The sequence below is a fragment of the Penaeus vannamei genome, chromosome 16, assembly GCF_042767895.1.
Source record: "Penaeus vannamei isolate JL-2024 chromosome 16, ASM4276789v1, whole genome shotgun sequence".
Lineage (NCBI taxonomy): Eukaryota > Metazoa > Arthropoda > Malacostraca > Decapoda > Penaeidae > Penaeus > Penaeus vannamei.
In genome coordinates this window covers 37,378,111-37,393,463 of record NC_091564.1, presented here as the reverse complement: position 1 = coordinate 37,393,463, position 15,353 = coordinate 37,378,111, and the positions used below count along the sequence as shown (strand labels likewise).

The 15,353-nt window shown below is 38.1% G+C and overlaps 1 protein-coding gene and 1 pseudogene across 1 annotated transcript in view; one reads left to right on the top strand and one right to left on the bottom strand.

Moving 5' to 3' along the window:
• LOC113826346 (uncharacterized) overlaps positions 1-12,187 on the top strand; it is a 13,189-nt pseudogene extending 1,002 nt beyond the window's left edge.
• The window catches only part of LOC113826355 (uncharacterized), a 25,848-nt gene extending 11,687 nt beyond the window's left edge, over positions 1-14,161 (bottom strand). The window contains exon 1 of the mRNA XM_070131445.1: positions 14,082-14,161. Within this exon, the coding sequence (XP_069987546.1) occupies positions 14,082-14,130 (49 nt within the window). The 5' untranslated portion in view covers positions 14,131-14,161. The remainder of the gene's footprint in view (positions 1-14,081) is intronic.
• Between the last annotated feature and the right edge of the window lie 1,192 nt (positions 14,162-15,353).

Genomic DNA, 15,353 nt, shown 5'->3' with positions numbered 1-15,353 from the left:
TTGAATTATTGTCAAAAAACGGAAAAATGCGAAATTCGCCATTTTGAAAATGCAGCACCTGGGTCAAAGGATTCCGACTTCAGAAACGGCAAGACATTCAATTTTATTTGATTTTTGCACAGAACTACCTTAAAACTACAACTTGATCGAGAGCGTTTTTTCGATTTCGACCTCAATTTTTTTTTGTGAATTTTTGAAGTCGGGGACTTCAAGAAAGAAAAAGGTAAAACTTTTCTTACATTGACCACTTTTACAAGAAGTACAGGCAAAAACTGCGAAAACGCTCTCGATCAAGTTGCAGATATTTTATTTTTCTACAAAATGAGCCATAATATGTTAATTTTGGACATATGGTGTGCCTGGAATCCTTTGACCCACCCCTAATGGTGGAGTTCCGAGATATCGGCATTTTACGTTTCTTCATCTTTCCAAGGCTATCTTGATATCAACAAAACAAGGCATAAGATTAGTCTTCCTACACCATAATCCTCTATCATCTACCTTCATTCCGAAGTCTTGCGGACATTGCCAGCTCGTAACGGTTTCTCAAAATCTTACGTATAGTGCAGAGTGGTGGCAGTGATCTGGGGGTCTATAGGCCTACATTGACCATTTTTAAAAAATTCTCAAAAATCCAAAAAAAAAAAAATCATACAGCCATTCTGATTTCATGTTTGAATGGAACTATCTTTCTACTATTATATGCATTTTTGAGAAGTTGACCTTACTTTTTTCTTGGTGAATATTTTCCGAAGGTGACTATTTTAACACCCTAATAGATTTTGAAAACATATGTCACTTTTACAAGAACCACGTGAAAATATTGCAAATCCTAATGGCAGTATGAAATAGAACTATTATTCAGCTACAAAATGAGCCATAATACTTTAAAATCGGACCGATTATACGTGTGCTATGCGTAAAAATATGACGGACCTAAAAATCGCGATCTTATTCCTTTTTATTATGTCTACATTTTACATGACAAATCATGTACAGAATACTTGTATTTGATATAATTATCTATCATATACCTATTATTGATGCTATAATGGGGTTTTACAACGTATAATATTTGTCGAAAGAATAACTTTTCTCCAGTCGGACGGGTACCAAACACATACTTTTCCCCACGCGGCGGGGCCGTCCTGGACCATGAAAATCGTATTTTTAAATCTGCGGAATAACTCTACGGGGTCACGTAGCCAAATTTCACTCTCAGACCCCGTGGAAAAACGAAAAACAATTACATGGCGATGTAAAACTATGTATATAAAGTATATGAGCACATATAGATAATTTTCGTGTACCCCATGACCTTTTGTTTATTTATATTGTTACTTCCGTTTGTTTCTTTGTTTATTGATTGTTTATTTGTTGTTTTTTATTATTAGTTTATCAACAGATTTGAATAAAATTTTAACCTGAGGTTTGTCTTAGCCTAATTAATATTCCATAAAATTTTGGTGGTGATCCTGAATATTTGGCAAAATACCCCCCATGGGTGGGGGGGGGGAGGTTTGCATTTTCGAAATGTTTTGCTCATAGATCAAAGTAACTATGTATGATGAAAACATAAAGAAAAGAAAATACACCATATGAAAAACATATCATGTTTAGTTATTTATATGGAAAATTTCTTCATTGTCGTTTTTTGGACGCTTGCCGGATTTTTTAAATTATTCCGAAAAAAAGAAGGTTGGTCTCATCTTATGTGAAATTTGATAACCTTTTAGAAAATAACCTCATATTTTTATTATCTCAAGTCATTGCGTCACAATTGACGATTTTCTAAGGTAACATCAAAAAAATAATATTTCGGTCGACATCGAAAATCGCTGCTACCACCTAAAAAATAACGGTCGGGCCTTGAAATTTTCAGGGGAGAACCGGGGGCCTAGAAACTCCTTGAAAATGCATTAAAGTCAATTTCGGCAAGAGGGGCGAAAATCGCCGAAAAATTACCAGAAGGTCCCCTTCAACATTCGTCACGCAGTCCTTCCAGGAGCCCGGTATACCCTCATCTTTGTGCTTCTTTTCAGATCTTTCTGACTCCACACTCGATCCTTTAGTCTCGCGAAAGTGGCTGACGCAGACTTGATGCGACAGTCCAGCTCTGTATCTAGGTGGTTACCCGATGTCATCATTGAACCTAGATAACGAAACATAGTCACGTCATTCAGTGGGGTTCTGTTCAACAGCACATTTGTGGGAACATGAGGTTGGCCAGGTGGTGGTTGGTAAAGTACCTCAGTCTTTTGGGCGTTGATTGTAAGGCCAAACTCAGCTGATGATTTTGCGAAGCCATCCATTATTTCCTGGATGTCCTCAAGCGAGTGAGCTACAAGTGCAGAGTCATCGGCATATAGTAGTTCACGGATACATTGCATCAGGATTTTCCGGTGAGACCGCAGTCTCGATAAGTTGAAAAGACCACCATCCATATGTGTACAGATAAATATGCCTTTGTTCAAATTTGATGGCATATTTTCCAACATTGCAGTGAGGTACATGGCAAACAACGTTGGGGCTAGAACACAGCCCTGCTTGACACCATGTAGCACCTCAAAGGCATCCGAATTATTACCACTGATAGACAGTGGCTTTCATGCCAATGTGAAACGCCTTGACAATAGCGAGCAGTTTCGGAGGGCTGCCATACTTTGCCAGTACACGCCATAAGGTATCAAATGCCTTCGTAAAGTCAACAAACACTGTGTATAGTGGCACGTTCTGCTCCACTGCTTTTTCTTGGAGCTGCCTGAAGGCAAATATCATATCTACGGTACCACAACCTCGACGAAAACCGGATTGGCTTTCTGGCAGTACATCTTCGGATATTTTATGTAGTCGCATCAGGACGACTTTGACGAGGATTTTGCCTGCAATTGATAGCAGTGAAATTCCCCTGTGGTTTCCGCAGTCACGGCGGTCACCTTTACGTTTGAAGAGTATGATGATTGTTGCATCACGGAAGTCCTGTGGTAGATTGCCGGCTTCCCAACAGGTTTGGAAGAGAACAAGGAGCTCGTGATGAAGTGCATGGCCTCCCTTTTTGAAAACCTCAGCAGGGATGCCGTCAGCACCATGAGCTTTGCCACTGCTCAGCAGTTTCAGAGCAACAGTGAGCTCAGCCTCAGTAGGTGGGATGTCTAGATCACTGCGAGTGGGATGTTGATTTAACCTGCTAATAGCGCTGTTGTCAACTGTAGATGGTCGATTGAGGAGCCCTTGAAAGTGCTCCCGCCACCTGGACAGAATGTCACTGGTAGTGTAGTGGAGTTGTGATCCATCAGCACTAAGAACAGGGTTGGAACCACTCTGCCTCGGGCCGTAGACAGCCTTCAAACCATCAAAGAAAGCTTCTGAGTTTCCTGCATCAGCAAAGTCTTGCAACTCAGCAGCCTTGTCCAACTACCAGTTGTTCTTCATTTTACGGATAGCTGTCTGAAGCTGAGCTTTAGCTGCTTTGAGTTTGTTGGTGGCTTGGCGGGTCGCCTGCCCAGAAAGCACACGTTGACGACACTGGCGTACTTCGGCTAAAAAGGTCATGGATTTCTTCGTTGTTGTCCTCAAACCAGTCCTGATGATGGCGCTGTGGGTGACCCAGCGTTTCTTTAGCAGCAGAGTAGGCTGCTTTTCTGAGGTTGTTCCAGTGTGTGTAACTTGACACAGCCTCGGCCTGGATGGGCAGCCCAAAGATGGCTTCAGTGACTTTCGCAGCAAGTTTATTTATAGTAGTCAGATTGTTCTTGAGTGGGGTAACATTGAGTCTCTTGGGGCCAAACTTCAGTTTTTTTTGGATGGGAGACTTGATGTTCAATCGGCAAAATATATATATATATATATATATATATATATATATATATATATATATATATATATACACACACGCACACGCACACACATATATAAACATATATATATACATATATATATATATATATATATATATATATACATATACACACACAAGGGTGTATTTTTGCATGTTTTCTACATTTGCATGGACTGGATAATGGGGGATGCAGTCATCCAAAGACAATGCAAAGCAACACTGGATAATATCTATGTCAATGTCCTGAACTTTGCAAAATGTGCTGGCATCATATATGAATTTCCGGCCTTACAGCACCTCAAGATATATTCAACAGCTATACGACACCACTGGATCTAGAGGCCTCTCAGACCATGACCAAGAACCAAGACTGTGATTTATAGAGAAACTGTTCAGTAGGTGTGTCCTTTGACATCGTAATTTTTCACGTCTTTGTCACTAAGGAGCTTGTTTATCATGAATTACTCCACCAGATGATGGGCAGGGGTTTGCAGTCGAGAGGAGACTATGGATAGATTTCTACAGTGTAAGATAGGCTGAAAACAGATAGACATGGACTCTGGGAAGGTGTGAGAGAAGTTAAACATGCCCTACTTGCAGAGGGATTAATCCAAGAAATTGCTCTTAGTCCAAATACTGAAGATCCCAGAGCACGAAGGAATAAAGACTCAGCGACTCGTCTCTAAACACGAAGTGGGTTTTAGGAAAAGAAGTACTTGTATCATTCCACTGTGAATCTAGGACAGAGGAAATGAGAAATTATCGACAGAGCGATGGTTCTCGGTGTTCATAAAGGGAGAAGCCATAAGAAAGCCGATAGTCTGGGAATGAAAGCATCCTCTGAAGTTGGACTCTATACATATGATGAATCAACTCTAAGTCGTCAAGGGGCTTGGTCTCCCTCTATTTATGGACGTCTTCCTCCAGTTAACTGGTCTGTGTGGGGTGTTTAAGTTCTTGTAGGATGATTCTATCCCCAGGCCTAAGGTTTTGCCATGGATAAAATAAACATTATTAATAGTATGACTTTCTTACACTTGTCCTCAATGTATTTCAATGGTTCGTTTCATAGATAGCATATATTGTTTATGAATCATTTTAATTGCGTTTAATAAAGATGGTGGTAATGATTACTTTGATAACCATCATCATGGTTTAAAAGAATTATTGTATTGCAATTGTTACTGCCGTTATCAGTAGAGATGTTCTATAAGCGATAAATAACATATTACTGCTAGTATATTCTTATCAACTATAATGTGCACTGTTAGCATTCTTATATATTTACAATATATCACTTAATACACATATATAATTATATACTTTTCTTGGGTGAACAGGATATACATGTTTTTGTTATCTCCATCGTTATCACACAAGTATGAGGCACTATTACCACCCTAACACTGCATAATCAATTGATAAGATTTCCCTCAGATACAGTCACGGTGGAAATTCACACGTTTACAAATACCGTCTAGTTCATAAAAAGAAAAGAAAAAAAGCGGGACTTATCGTCTTGCTCTGTAGAAGATATAAAGGTGCTGTCACACTAGCACTTTTTTTTTTTTTTTTTTTTTTTTACAATTTTCTGAAATTTTGTCAATTTTTGAGCGAATTGTCGATTTTCCAGTCGGACGATAATGATCGTTTCCGTCTGAAAACCTTTCCGTCAACTTTTTCTGCCAAACATATTCAAATCCAGTGTTATATTTGAGAATGTTTGTATTTGTGTTAAATAAAATTGTTAAAAAATTGACGGAAAAAGTGCTAGTGCTATTTACACTATCACTCGAGGGCGTTTGGTATTTGGTGTAGGGTTAACGGCTGTCATGACAATTGGTAATCAGACACCAACGGCTGTGGGTAAATACACCATTTTCTTCTTGAATTACCTGTTTTTCAACAGGTTTATATAATTTAAGAAACCGGTTTAATAATTAAGATGATGCTGTTGTAAAGCTTTAGTGATTTATTTGATTATATATCTAGGATTTTGATATATTACTCATTACAGATCAAGGTTTATCAGAAGTACGAGATGAAGATGTACCAAAAATGCTATTCCTCTCTATCAATCCCAACAAGGTAAGTTTTGTAGATCATGCGACTAAAAACACACACACATGCACACACATTAACAAACTAATGATCCAAAGAGTGAAATACAATATTGTTCTTTTTCCATTTCAAATAACGTACAAATAAATGCAACAGATTGAAGAGCAAGACACACCATCCGGGGCTTCTGGATATACCGACAGTATCAGCATTTACAAGAAGGTCGTGGTGCCAAAATTCCACCCTAATGAAACGTCAGATTCCGTCACAAAATTATTGGAGAAATTTAAGGTAATATCAAGTGCCTAAATTACCTTACTGTGATAATACAAGAGACAGTATAGCAATGTTTGACAATAATGATACAACTATTAAATGACGTTTTTAGTTTTTATTTGTTTATCTATTTATCAAATTCTTTAATTTTGATTTTTACCGTATTTTATTGCAGAGTTCACTAAGCGAGAAGAGCATAGCCCCAGTCCGTCGCGAACTGGAACACCGTATCCTCAAACTCAAAAGTGTGCAGCTGAACACAAACACCCTCAGCACCCTGGAGAGTAACCTCTTAAAGAAGTACGACGAGCTGAGCAATGAAGAGGAAGATATTCTGGAATTCACCGAAATCTTCGAGATGTTCAACTTATCCCTGCCCGAAAGTATCAGAGTCAACTTCGGGAATATCATTTCGAGCAAGAAGATCCCGCTGAAGAGAGGCGACATCGGGAACCACAGCAAGACGTTCTTCGTGTACGCGGAGAACAAGGTCATGATGAAAATCTGTGACTCCCTCTCCCCCCAGGACGTCTATCGCCTCTACGAGATCATCAGGGAGTCAGAGGACATCGAGAAGGATGACAAAGTGAAGGACCTCTTGTCTCAGCAGATAGACCAAGGGGCATTGGAGGAAGTACCTGGCCTGAAGGACGTCGCTTTTTACTACCTCACGCTCACGATGATGAGGAAACAGCTCCTCAACCGCCTGTACACTCACAGACTCGCTTTCCTCTTCGACCAGCTGAAGGAAATGAAGAGCGGAAAAGACCCCAACATCGACCGCATTCTGGACACCCTCAACCGATACCCCGTGGTTTCTCGACCCCCGGGGCTGTGCATTGTGTTCAACATAACGGAGAACCGGGAAGGGTCAACCAAAGACGTCGTCAAAGTGAAGGAACTGTTTGAGAAGGAATATAAGTTCGATGTACTGGTGAAAGAAGACCCCACAGCTAACGAAATAACGGATATTGTTAGCGAACTGAAAGCGGCAAGATACAAGTTTTATGACAGGTAATCATAAAGCCACCTTTTTCATACTGTGCATATACCATTGAGCATTGAGACGTTCACTGAAAAAAGGGTTTGATTGTCACAATGACTTAGGGTCACAAAATTAATCATGTAATATAATTAATCTTAAACACAAACTAGACAATTAATCTTAATAAAAAAAAAAACAGGTCTAATTGCTAGTCTGAATATATATGACACATAATTAATCTTAAACGAAAAGGCGCAATAGCCAAAAATTAAGAATATAATCAATAATTAATTTTAAATAAATCAAAAGGAAATTATCTTAAAAAATGAAACACATCAAAACACCACATCTCATTTAATGAAAGCCACTTTAAGCCAAACGTCACTCATTTTCAGCCTGGTAGTGTGGTTTATGAGCCACGGTGACGAAACTTTCCTCCAAGTGAAGAATGAAAAGCTTATTCACCGGCGCGTTGAACTCATCCAACCCTTTACGGAAATTGAGTGGTTTAACAAGAAGCCCAAACTTTTCTTCATACAGGCTTGTGCTGGAAAGGAAAATCGAAAGAGATCTTGGTCACAGTGTAAGTTTTTGATTCCTTTTTGTTTCCCCTGTGTCTTTAGCTTATATTTGACATTTTCCTTGTTCTTATAAGGTTTTTCTGTGACTCAAATTAGTCTCTATATTTTTTACGTTGTTTTTGCATGGATATTCCTTTTTCCAATGTATGCAAAATACGTGAAAATTGGCACGGAAATCTAACAGAAATCTATTAAAAAAAAAAAAAAAAAAAAAAAAACTATTATACTTACACGACTCTGAAAGGGTCATGGGAATCTTCGCAGACACAGTTTCTTCCGTACAGTCTCCCTAAAGGGTAGGGCAAGATGTCTAGGATTCCAAGGCGCCTTCAAAGAGCTTCATGCCTATCCATCGCCTTATTCTTACACCAATGATAGGAACGTTAATTTTTGCGCAATTTGTTGAGGAACGCACTTTTTTAGGATTTTAGACTACCCCTCTATATTTGGAGGAGAATACATATGCCATCGCTTATGTGTCTAAAATTACACACATCACTGAGAAAGTAAATTGTCATTAGGGATGTTCGACGTCAGTCTGAAACTACCTGGCCTCACCTTTATTAATACCTTTATGTTTTTATTACTCATTTTTCGCGATAAAGTGTAGGCCCGAGCCTTCAGTGCCTGATGACATTTACTGCTTTTGACGTTTACATAATTCTTCCTAAATCAATTTTCAAAGTTAGTCTGGCTACGAAAAAAAAAATAAATAAATAAAGATACTTGAATTTCCTTAGCTAATCCACTACATACATGAATTTCTTCCCTTTCTGAAGCTGCGAAATCTTGTACCGTCATGCTGAAAATGCCATATTGACTCAAAGGAAAAAAAATAGATGAGAAAGTAATCAACATTATCCAACCTGTTACTTATACTATTCATTTTTTATTTCCATTTTGTAATAGAAGAATTGTCTTCAAAGGGCGTAGCTTAACATATTGTCTGATTAATCACAGAAACATTATCACACAGCAAACTTTCGCGTCCACACCATTAAGCTTGCACTTTTTAGACATACTTCAATGTGCATTCATCCTTACAACCAAAGGTGTTGTTATTGATAGTAATAAAAATAGTAATGAAAACCGCAGTGATAGTTATATTTTCCGAAACGCTACACTCACCTTTGGAACCTTTCCAGGTTCCAAAGGGTAAGAATGAAAATCGCAATGCTTCCCAGGCTCCCAGACCAAGTAAGGAGAAATCTTACCTGTTAAATATGAAAGTATTTCATTTAATAAATAACTTGAGGTGAAGACCATTGATGACGTGTCATGAATCTAGACATTACAAGACTGTAAGTGCATTACAGATAATTGGAAGTGTGTCGATGTGATCCTTGGATCACCCCACAGCGAGATGGTAGTCTGCTTTCATCACCAGATGAGAGTGATTATCTTCATGCGATATAACATATTCAGTGCAACTATTGTTCTCCAGATGCTGGACTCTGCTCATTATGAAGCTCTCAGATTTTGTATTGTGTCTTTCAGTAGAGTCCTTCTATGCCGAGTAGAGAACCACCTCTTTCATTACAGCAGGACTACATGAACTTGATTTGCTACATGAGACTACAAAGGATTCCAGGATCTTCTACATCTACATTGGTTTTCAACCCTTTTGAGGACAGTCGATCCTATGGTAGGAGAATGAGAAATCTTGTGGAAGATTTCAGTTTGAATCTCTCCAAGGTTCTAGCTGTTGGAACTCCCCAGTTCCTTCCTTGGACCAATCTAGTCGAGTTGGATCTGGTCGGAATAGGGAAAGGGGAGCCATCCTTGCAGCAGTCAAAACGACTGGACATCTTGGGGACCTTTTTGTTGTTGCAACTCTCATAGTGCTTTGCAAGCAATCAAGAACTTAAACTCATCACATCCTGTTTCAAGATTGGCTTATGAAGATAACTTAGGGACTAGCGCGTGTTTGTATCTCTTGGAATGAGCAAGCTGATTGGAGGCCCAAGGCAGCTGCCTTTCAGGCTTGTAATGCTCATTTTCCTCTCTCACACACCAACTTGAAACCCAGCATCAGAAATTGTCTTCCTGATAAATGAAGGAGGTAATGGAGATTGGAAAAAAACTACGAGAGTTTAAATAGGTAACCTTGCCAATTGGGTGACCAGCGTCCATCCCAACTGACAAGTCATAGTTGGGTTAAGAAGGCTGAGAAACTGGCACACAAGACTGACCCAAAGGCCAATGATGGCTAAAAGTGAAGCATATGGGGGATGCCAAGAACCATTAACAGTGGCATATATAGTGGAAAGAAATGCAGCATTCTCAAACCAAAGACGTATTTATCTCCCCCATATACACTGAAAAAGTATTGAGGGAGAATTGTGACATAGAGGGCCTTATTAGTGTCCGAAGGGAGACTGTTATTTTAAACAGAACTTGATTATGCATTTTATGCAGTTTTATAAATCTTGAACATAATATTTATGCTTTAATTTTTTGTATAATATCTATCATATATCTATTTCTCAGACTATTTATTGATAAATTTTTAAATTATCTATATATTTTATCATCATAAACCCACAATGCATTCGCCACTAATGACCATAGTTGTTGACGCAGCTGATCATTAAAAAAATCAATTAATCTATCTGTCTGCCCTTCTCTTCTTTCCCTTTTCATTTTCTTCCACTCTTCCCTACCAACTCTCTAACCCTTATAAAAAACGTTCACAGCGCAGTCGGAAGACTGTGCTAAAAGCGGTTGGATTGCCCCGGCTGGCAGTGAATGGTTGAGCAAGTACGGCTGTAATATCGACGTGTCTCGGGTGAACTCCTTCGCTGACACGCTCATCTCCTACGCGACTATGTGGTACCAGCCCGCTTCAAGAGGCAAGGAAGGTAAGGACTATATATATATAGGTATTCTTATTTTTTTTACTTTTTTTTTTTTTTGGGGGGGGGGGAGGGGGTCTTGCGCTTGGTTATGTAATCAGGTTGAATGGGAACTGGCTTGTTTTTCTAGTCTGTTTATTTTTGGTATTTCAAATTGACATAATTTTAGATCAATTGAATGTATACTTACGCACTCAAAACACTAATTTTTTTTTACTTTTTGCCTTTGACACGTTTATTGAAACAGTATTAAGTAAATATTCAATCACTAAAAGAAAAGCATTTATTATTCATCAACCTTTTCCCCAGGTTCACTGTATGTTGACACACTAGTGGACCAGTTGAGGGAACATGGGTGGAAGGAAAACATAGAAAATGTTCTTCGTCGTGTTCATTATAACGTGAACACAGTGACTCTGAACAGTGAACAGAGGATTAAATGGAAGCAGGCACCTTACTTTGAATCCTCACTACAGAAGGCTTTCATATTCCCTAAGCCTTAAAAAACCAGCGGCTGGTGTATATCAGTAAATTGGTATTTTTGGCATTTCAAACTTGAGGTAATTTTAGATCAATTAAATGCGCAATTACACACGCACTCAAAATACTAATTTTAAACTTTTTGCCTCTGACACCATGGGCATACAAGCAAACACTACACAGACACACAGACGTATGTATACCTCCACAAACTCAAGTGAGGGAGAGAAGGGGCAATGGTCCTATGATATATACTTGTTTAGATTTAAGAACTTTGTATAACTACTCTACATATCATTCATTCCATGACAAGCTGTAACGCCTCGTTTGTTTGAAAGAATTACTTGTTGTTTTAGTAGTCTTAAGTGTACTCAAAAGCTGTTCGAAATAGCTAATTATCAAATATATACATGTGGATTTGTTAAATGATTAATGTATGTTCCATTTAATTCTTGATCTAAATGTGCAATGATTAATTATAATGCGCAAATACATGATTGGGAAAAGTGCAGATATCTAGAATATTGCTAAATGCTTCACTGGATTAATACTGAACACATAGCAGAGGAAATAAGCCTAGGTCAGTGAACTTTTTTTTTATTCCACATGTTCAAATATGTTCATGAAATAAGAAAAGGAGATGAAGTCAAATAATGACAAATATTGTTTGTATATCTACTGTTCAGTGCAAAATATTTTGATTATACAATATTTTTGTATTTGGCTGTTAATAAGTGGAGGCACCAACCACCACCAACCGGGAGGGGGAATGGCTACCCAACCACATTGGCTTCTTGCTCAGTGGCTTCTCTAGACCATACATAATACATTCACTGGGATATGTCCCCCTAGTTTGCATTGACATTTGACTTCAATAATAAGGCACATATAGATAATCATATGTACACATTAAACATATGGTTTCCGATATTTTCTTATGATGCAATTGCAGTGCTCATGAAATGAACACGTAAATTGTTATTTCATATAGAAAATTCAACTTAAAATAAACTATACTTCACTGCAATAAGGCGACAGTGATCTTCTTCCTTCCTTATGGATCCGTCGCAATTGTTTTTCCGGGTTTCAAAAATAAAAATAATTGAGAAAACTACTTTTTTTTCTTGTCCCCGCCGCCTGTAATCCGATATGATTTGATTCCGATGTGAACAAAATAAAACACTGAAAAATCTTTGATATTTCACCGCCTATGTTCTACAAAGCCAACCGTCTTGAAAGTAAATCAGTGCAGATGTCACAAAAATTATAACCTCATTTGTCTTTGGTAGATCAAGGAAACTACCAACGCGTTCGAGTTTTATTAAAACTAAAGAAGCCCATTCGAGTTTTGAATTCCTAACGCTGCGACCTTCCGCCCCCAAGCCCCTGCCCAAGAAAACAACAAATCCTCCACGTAATCACGTCAGGAGGGCGTCGGACGGACTTTGTCAGTGAGCACTCCCACATGGCGGTCATATGCTCTCTTTTTGCCGTGAATATTTGGAGGGTTCTTTGATTTCCTTGGCGAAGGTTGGGGGATGGAAGCTCCCCTGCATTGTACAATGTAGTGACTGATTCTGTGCATGCTATTCACATTATATCCCACAATATCCCTTGAACCTTTCACACCCTCTCTTGCTATCGAAGATTGTCACTAATGAGGGTAGGTCTCCACTCAAGAATTTCTATATATTTGGAAATTAGAAAATGAGAGGAATTCAGCGATACTAATATCGTTATGATCCCTTTGGCAGAACTTTTGCATAGAATTATCATGATATCTTGTTCTACTAAGTAATTATACACAACAGTTCCACATGACGATTTTGGTATCAATGATTCCTCTCACTCTCTTGTATCCAAATATATATAGTTATTATTGCTTGGAAACCCCAAAACCCCATATTTCTGGGCCTGATATCATGGAAGGGCATCAAGGGTGAAATATGAATAATAAACACAAAATTAGTCACTAAATTGTATAATGCAGGGGGATGTACTCCCTGCAAAGCTGCGGTGCCCAACTCCTGCGCAGGTAAAACAAAGAATCCTCCATTTATACAGAGTAGGAGAGAGCGTCAGACAGACGGCATCCTGACATAAATATGTGGAAAATTGTTTACTTTCCTGGGCTGCGGCTGGGGGGGGGGGGTTGGGTGGCATCCCCATTGGAGCGTCACAGGGGATATAGCCATCTGCATTAGGCAGTATAGTGACTGATTCTGTTTATGGTATTTACCTTTTACCCCACAATATCCCTAGCACCTTTCACGTTCTCCTTGGCTATCTGAGGACATAAAAGGTTGTCACCAATGGAGGATTACACACAATATTTTCTCTATATTTGGATAGAGGAAGAGTGAGAATAGTCTATCCATACCAAAATCGTCTTGATCTGTTATGCGGCACTGCACAAGGGAAATGATCAGGAAGAATTAAAAAAAAAAAAAATGGAAATACGGTTAGAACGAGAATAGTCCTCAGATCCTTGCTCCTCTTCAACCCGAATTGATGGAAATCATAATGCAACAAAATTCAACTTATTTTCTCCCTTGGAAACACAAAACAAATGCATTCTTAATCATCTTAAAACAAACTTAACTCATCATGCAACAAATAGGAGTAGTCAACTTATCTCAGAAAAAAAACAAAGCTCGGAGCAGCTGTTATGGCGTCCGTCCGACGGCTTTACCGGCTCTCGTCCAACTTCTAGCCGATAAACCGCTCTGTGCACTGGCGTAGCCTGCTTGTTCCACTCTCCTCGGCGGCAGGAGGGAAAGAGTGTTAATTACAGGTCTCAAAGCTAAAGTTTTACATATCTCAAATCTCCAAGGATTCAGGACTGCCAGCAACCTCACCTGCTTCTTGTGTAGAGGAAAAGAGACGTTCCCAGCGGCTGCCTCCGTATCCCCGAACAATTCTTGTACAATTCGAGTACAAACGAAAACGTTGGCATTTCCTTTTCCTTTATACGATGAAATCTTTGGACACATTTTTTTACTTACTGTTGGGATGTTCGTGGATGTCGTGGTGATGGGTGAGTAGGCAGAGCATGTGAGGATAAAATAAAATCCGCGACTCTTTGCTGTTCCTCCTCCAGTCGTTCTACATTCTGCCGCCAGGGGCGCTCAGATCACAGGGATCGTTCATATATGATAATGTGTATAAAACTTGAACTATAATATATCTTTGTATAGAATAAATCTTTCACTTCTATAAGTATATATATATATATATATATATATATATATATATATATATATATATATATATATAATATTGCATATAATCACATTATCATCTTTACATATTGATATAAATAATATGGGATAATGACTAAAATGTACTTCTACCCCAACACTTACAGTGTTATTTAGTACTCTGCTGGAATGAAAATGAAATGAAGGCGGAAATTGGTTACGTAAATAACCTTAATGAATACCGTTTCCCGTTGTGAATACGTGTAGACTCCGCTGGATGATTACTGTACGATTTAAAATAAGTTGTGATCCAAGGTGGTTATTATGCTATTAAGTGTTAGTTTCTTTATTCCAATTTCTCTTGTTCAACCAAACGGTGATGAGAATTTAAACTGTAAGAAAAACATTTCTTATATATCAAACCGATTTTTTTTGGTGAGGTTAAATTAAAGATATGAAATTTTACGACTTAATTACTCTAATATGAGTGTCAGGTGGTATAGGTTAACATCCTTTTGGGTAGTTAGTGAAATAATTATTCTTTAGCAACACAATGATAGTTTAGTCTTAACATTTGTTATTAAGTTTCTGACGAGATTATCACCAGCAATAAAAAAGAGCAATAAAGTTATGAATAAGAAAAGTTAGTGTAAATAGAATTATTTATATTGACTACACAGTATCATCTCTATATAAGCTACTCTTACAAAGCAAATTGTCATATATGAAAATTACCATCTTTCTCTACAAACTCTCACTATATGAAGTTTAATTAAAACTATTGCAGAAAGAGAAATACATTCTTAACTAAGGAATATTCACGTTGTAGTTTACAAAGACATAGGCACCATTAATTTACATACATAACTATGCCCAGTTTAAACAGAATATAGAAAATAGGACTATATTTTTTTTTGTTTTGCTACAAGAGGGGCAGACACTGGTGGGAGAGGGCTGCCCCCCCCCCCTCCCAGATAATGTTAAGTATAAGTTGTAGTTAATTAAAAAGTTGCATGAAAGATTAAAAAAACAAAACAATCTAGATGCACATTTTAAGATTTTTTAAAAAGATCTAGA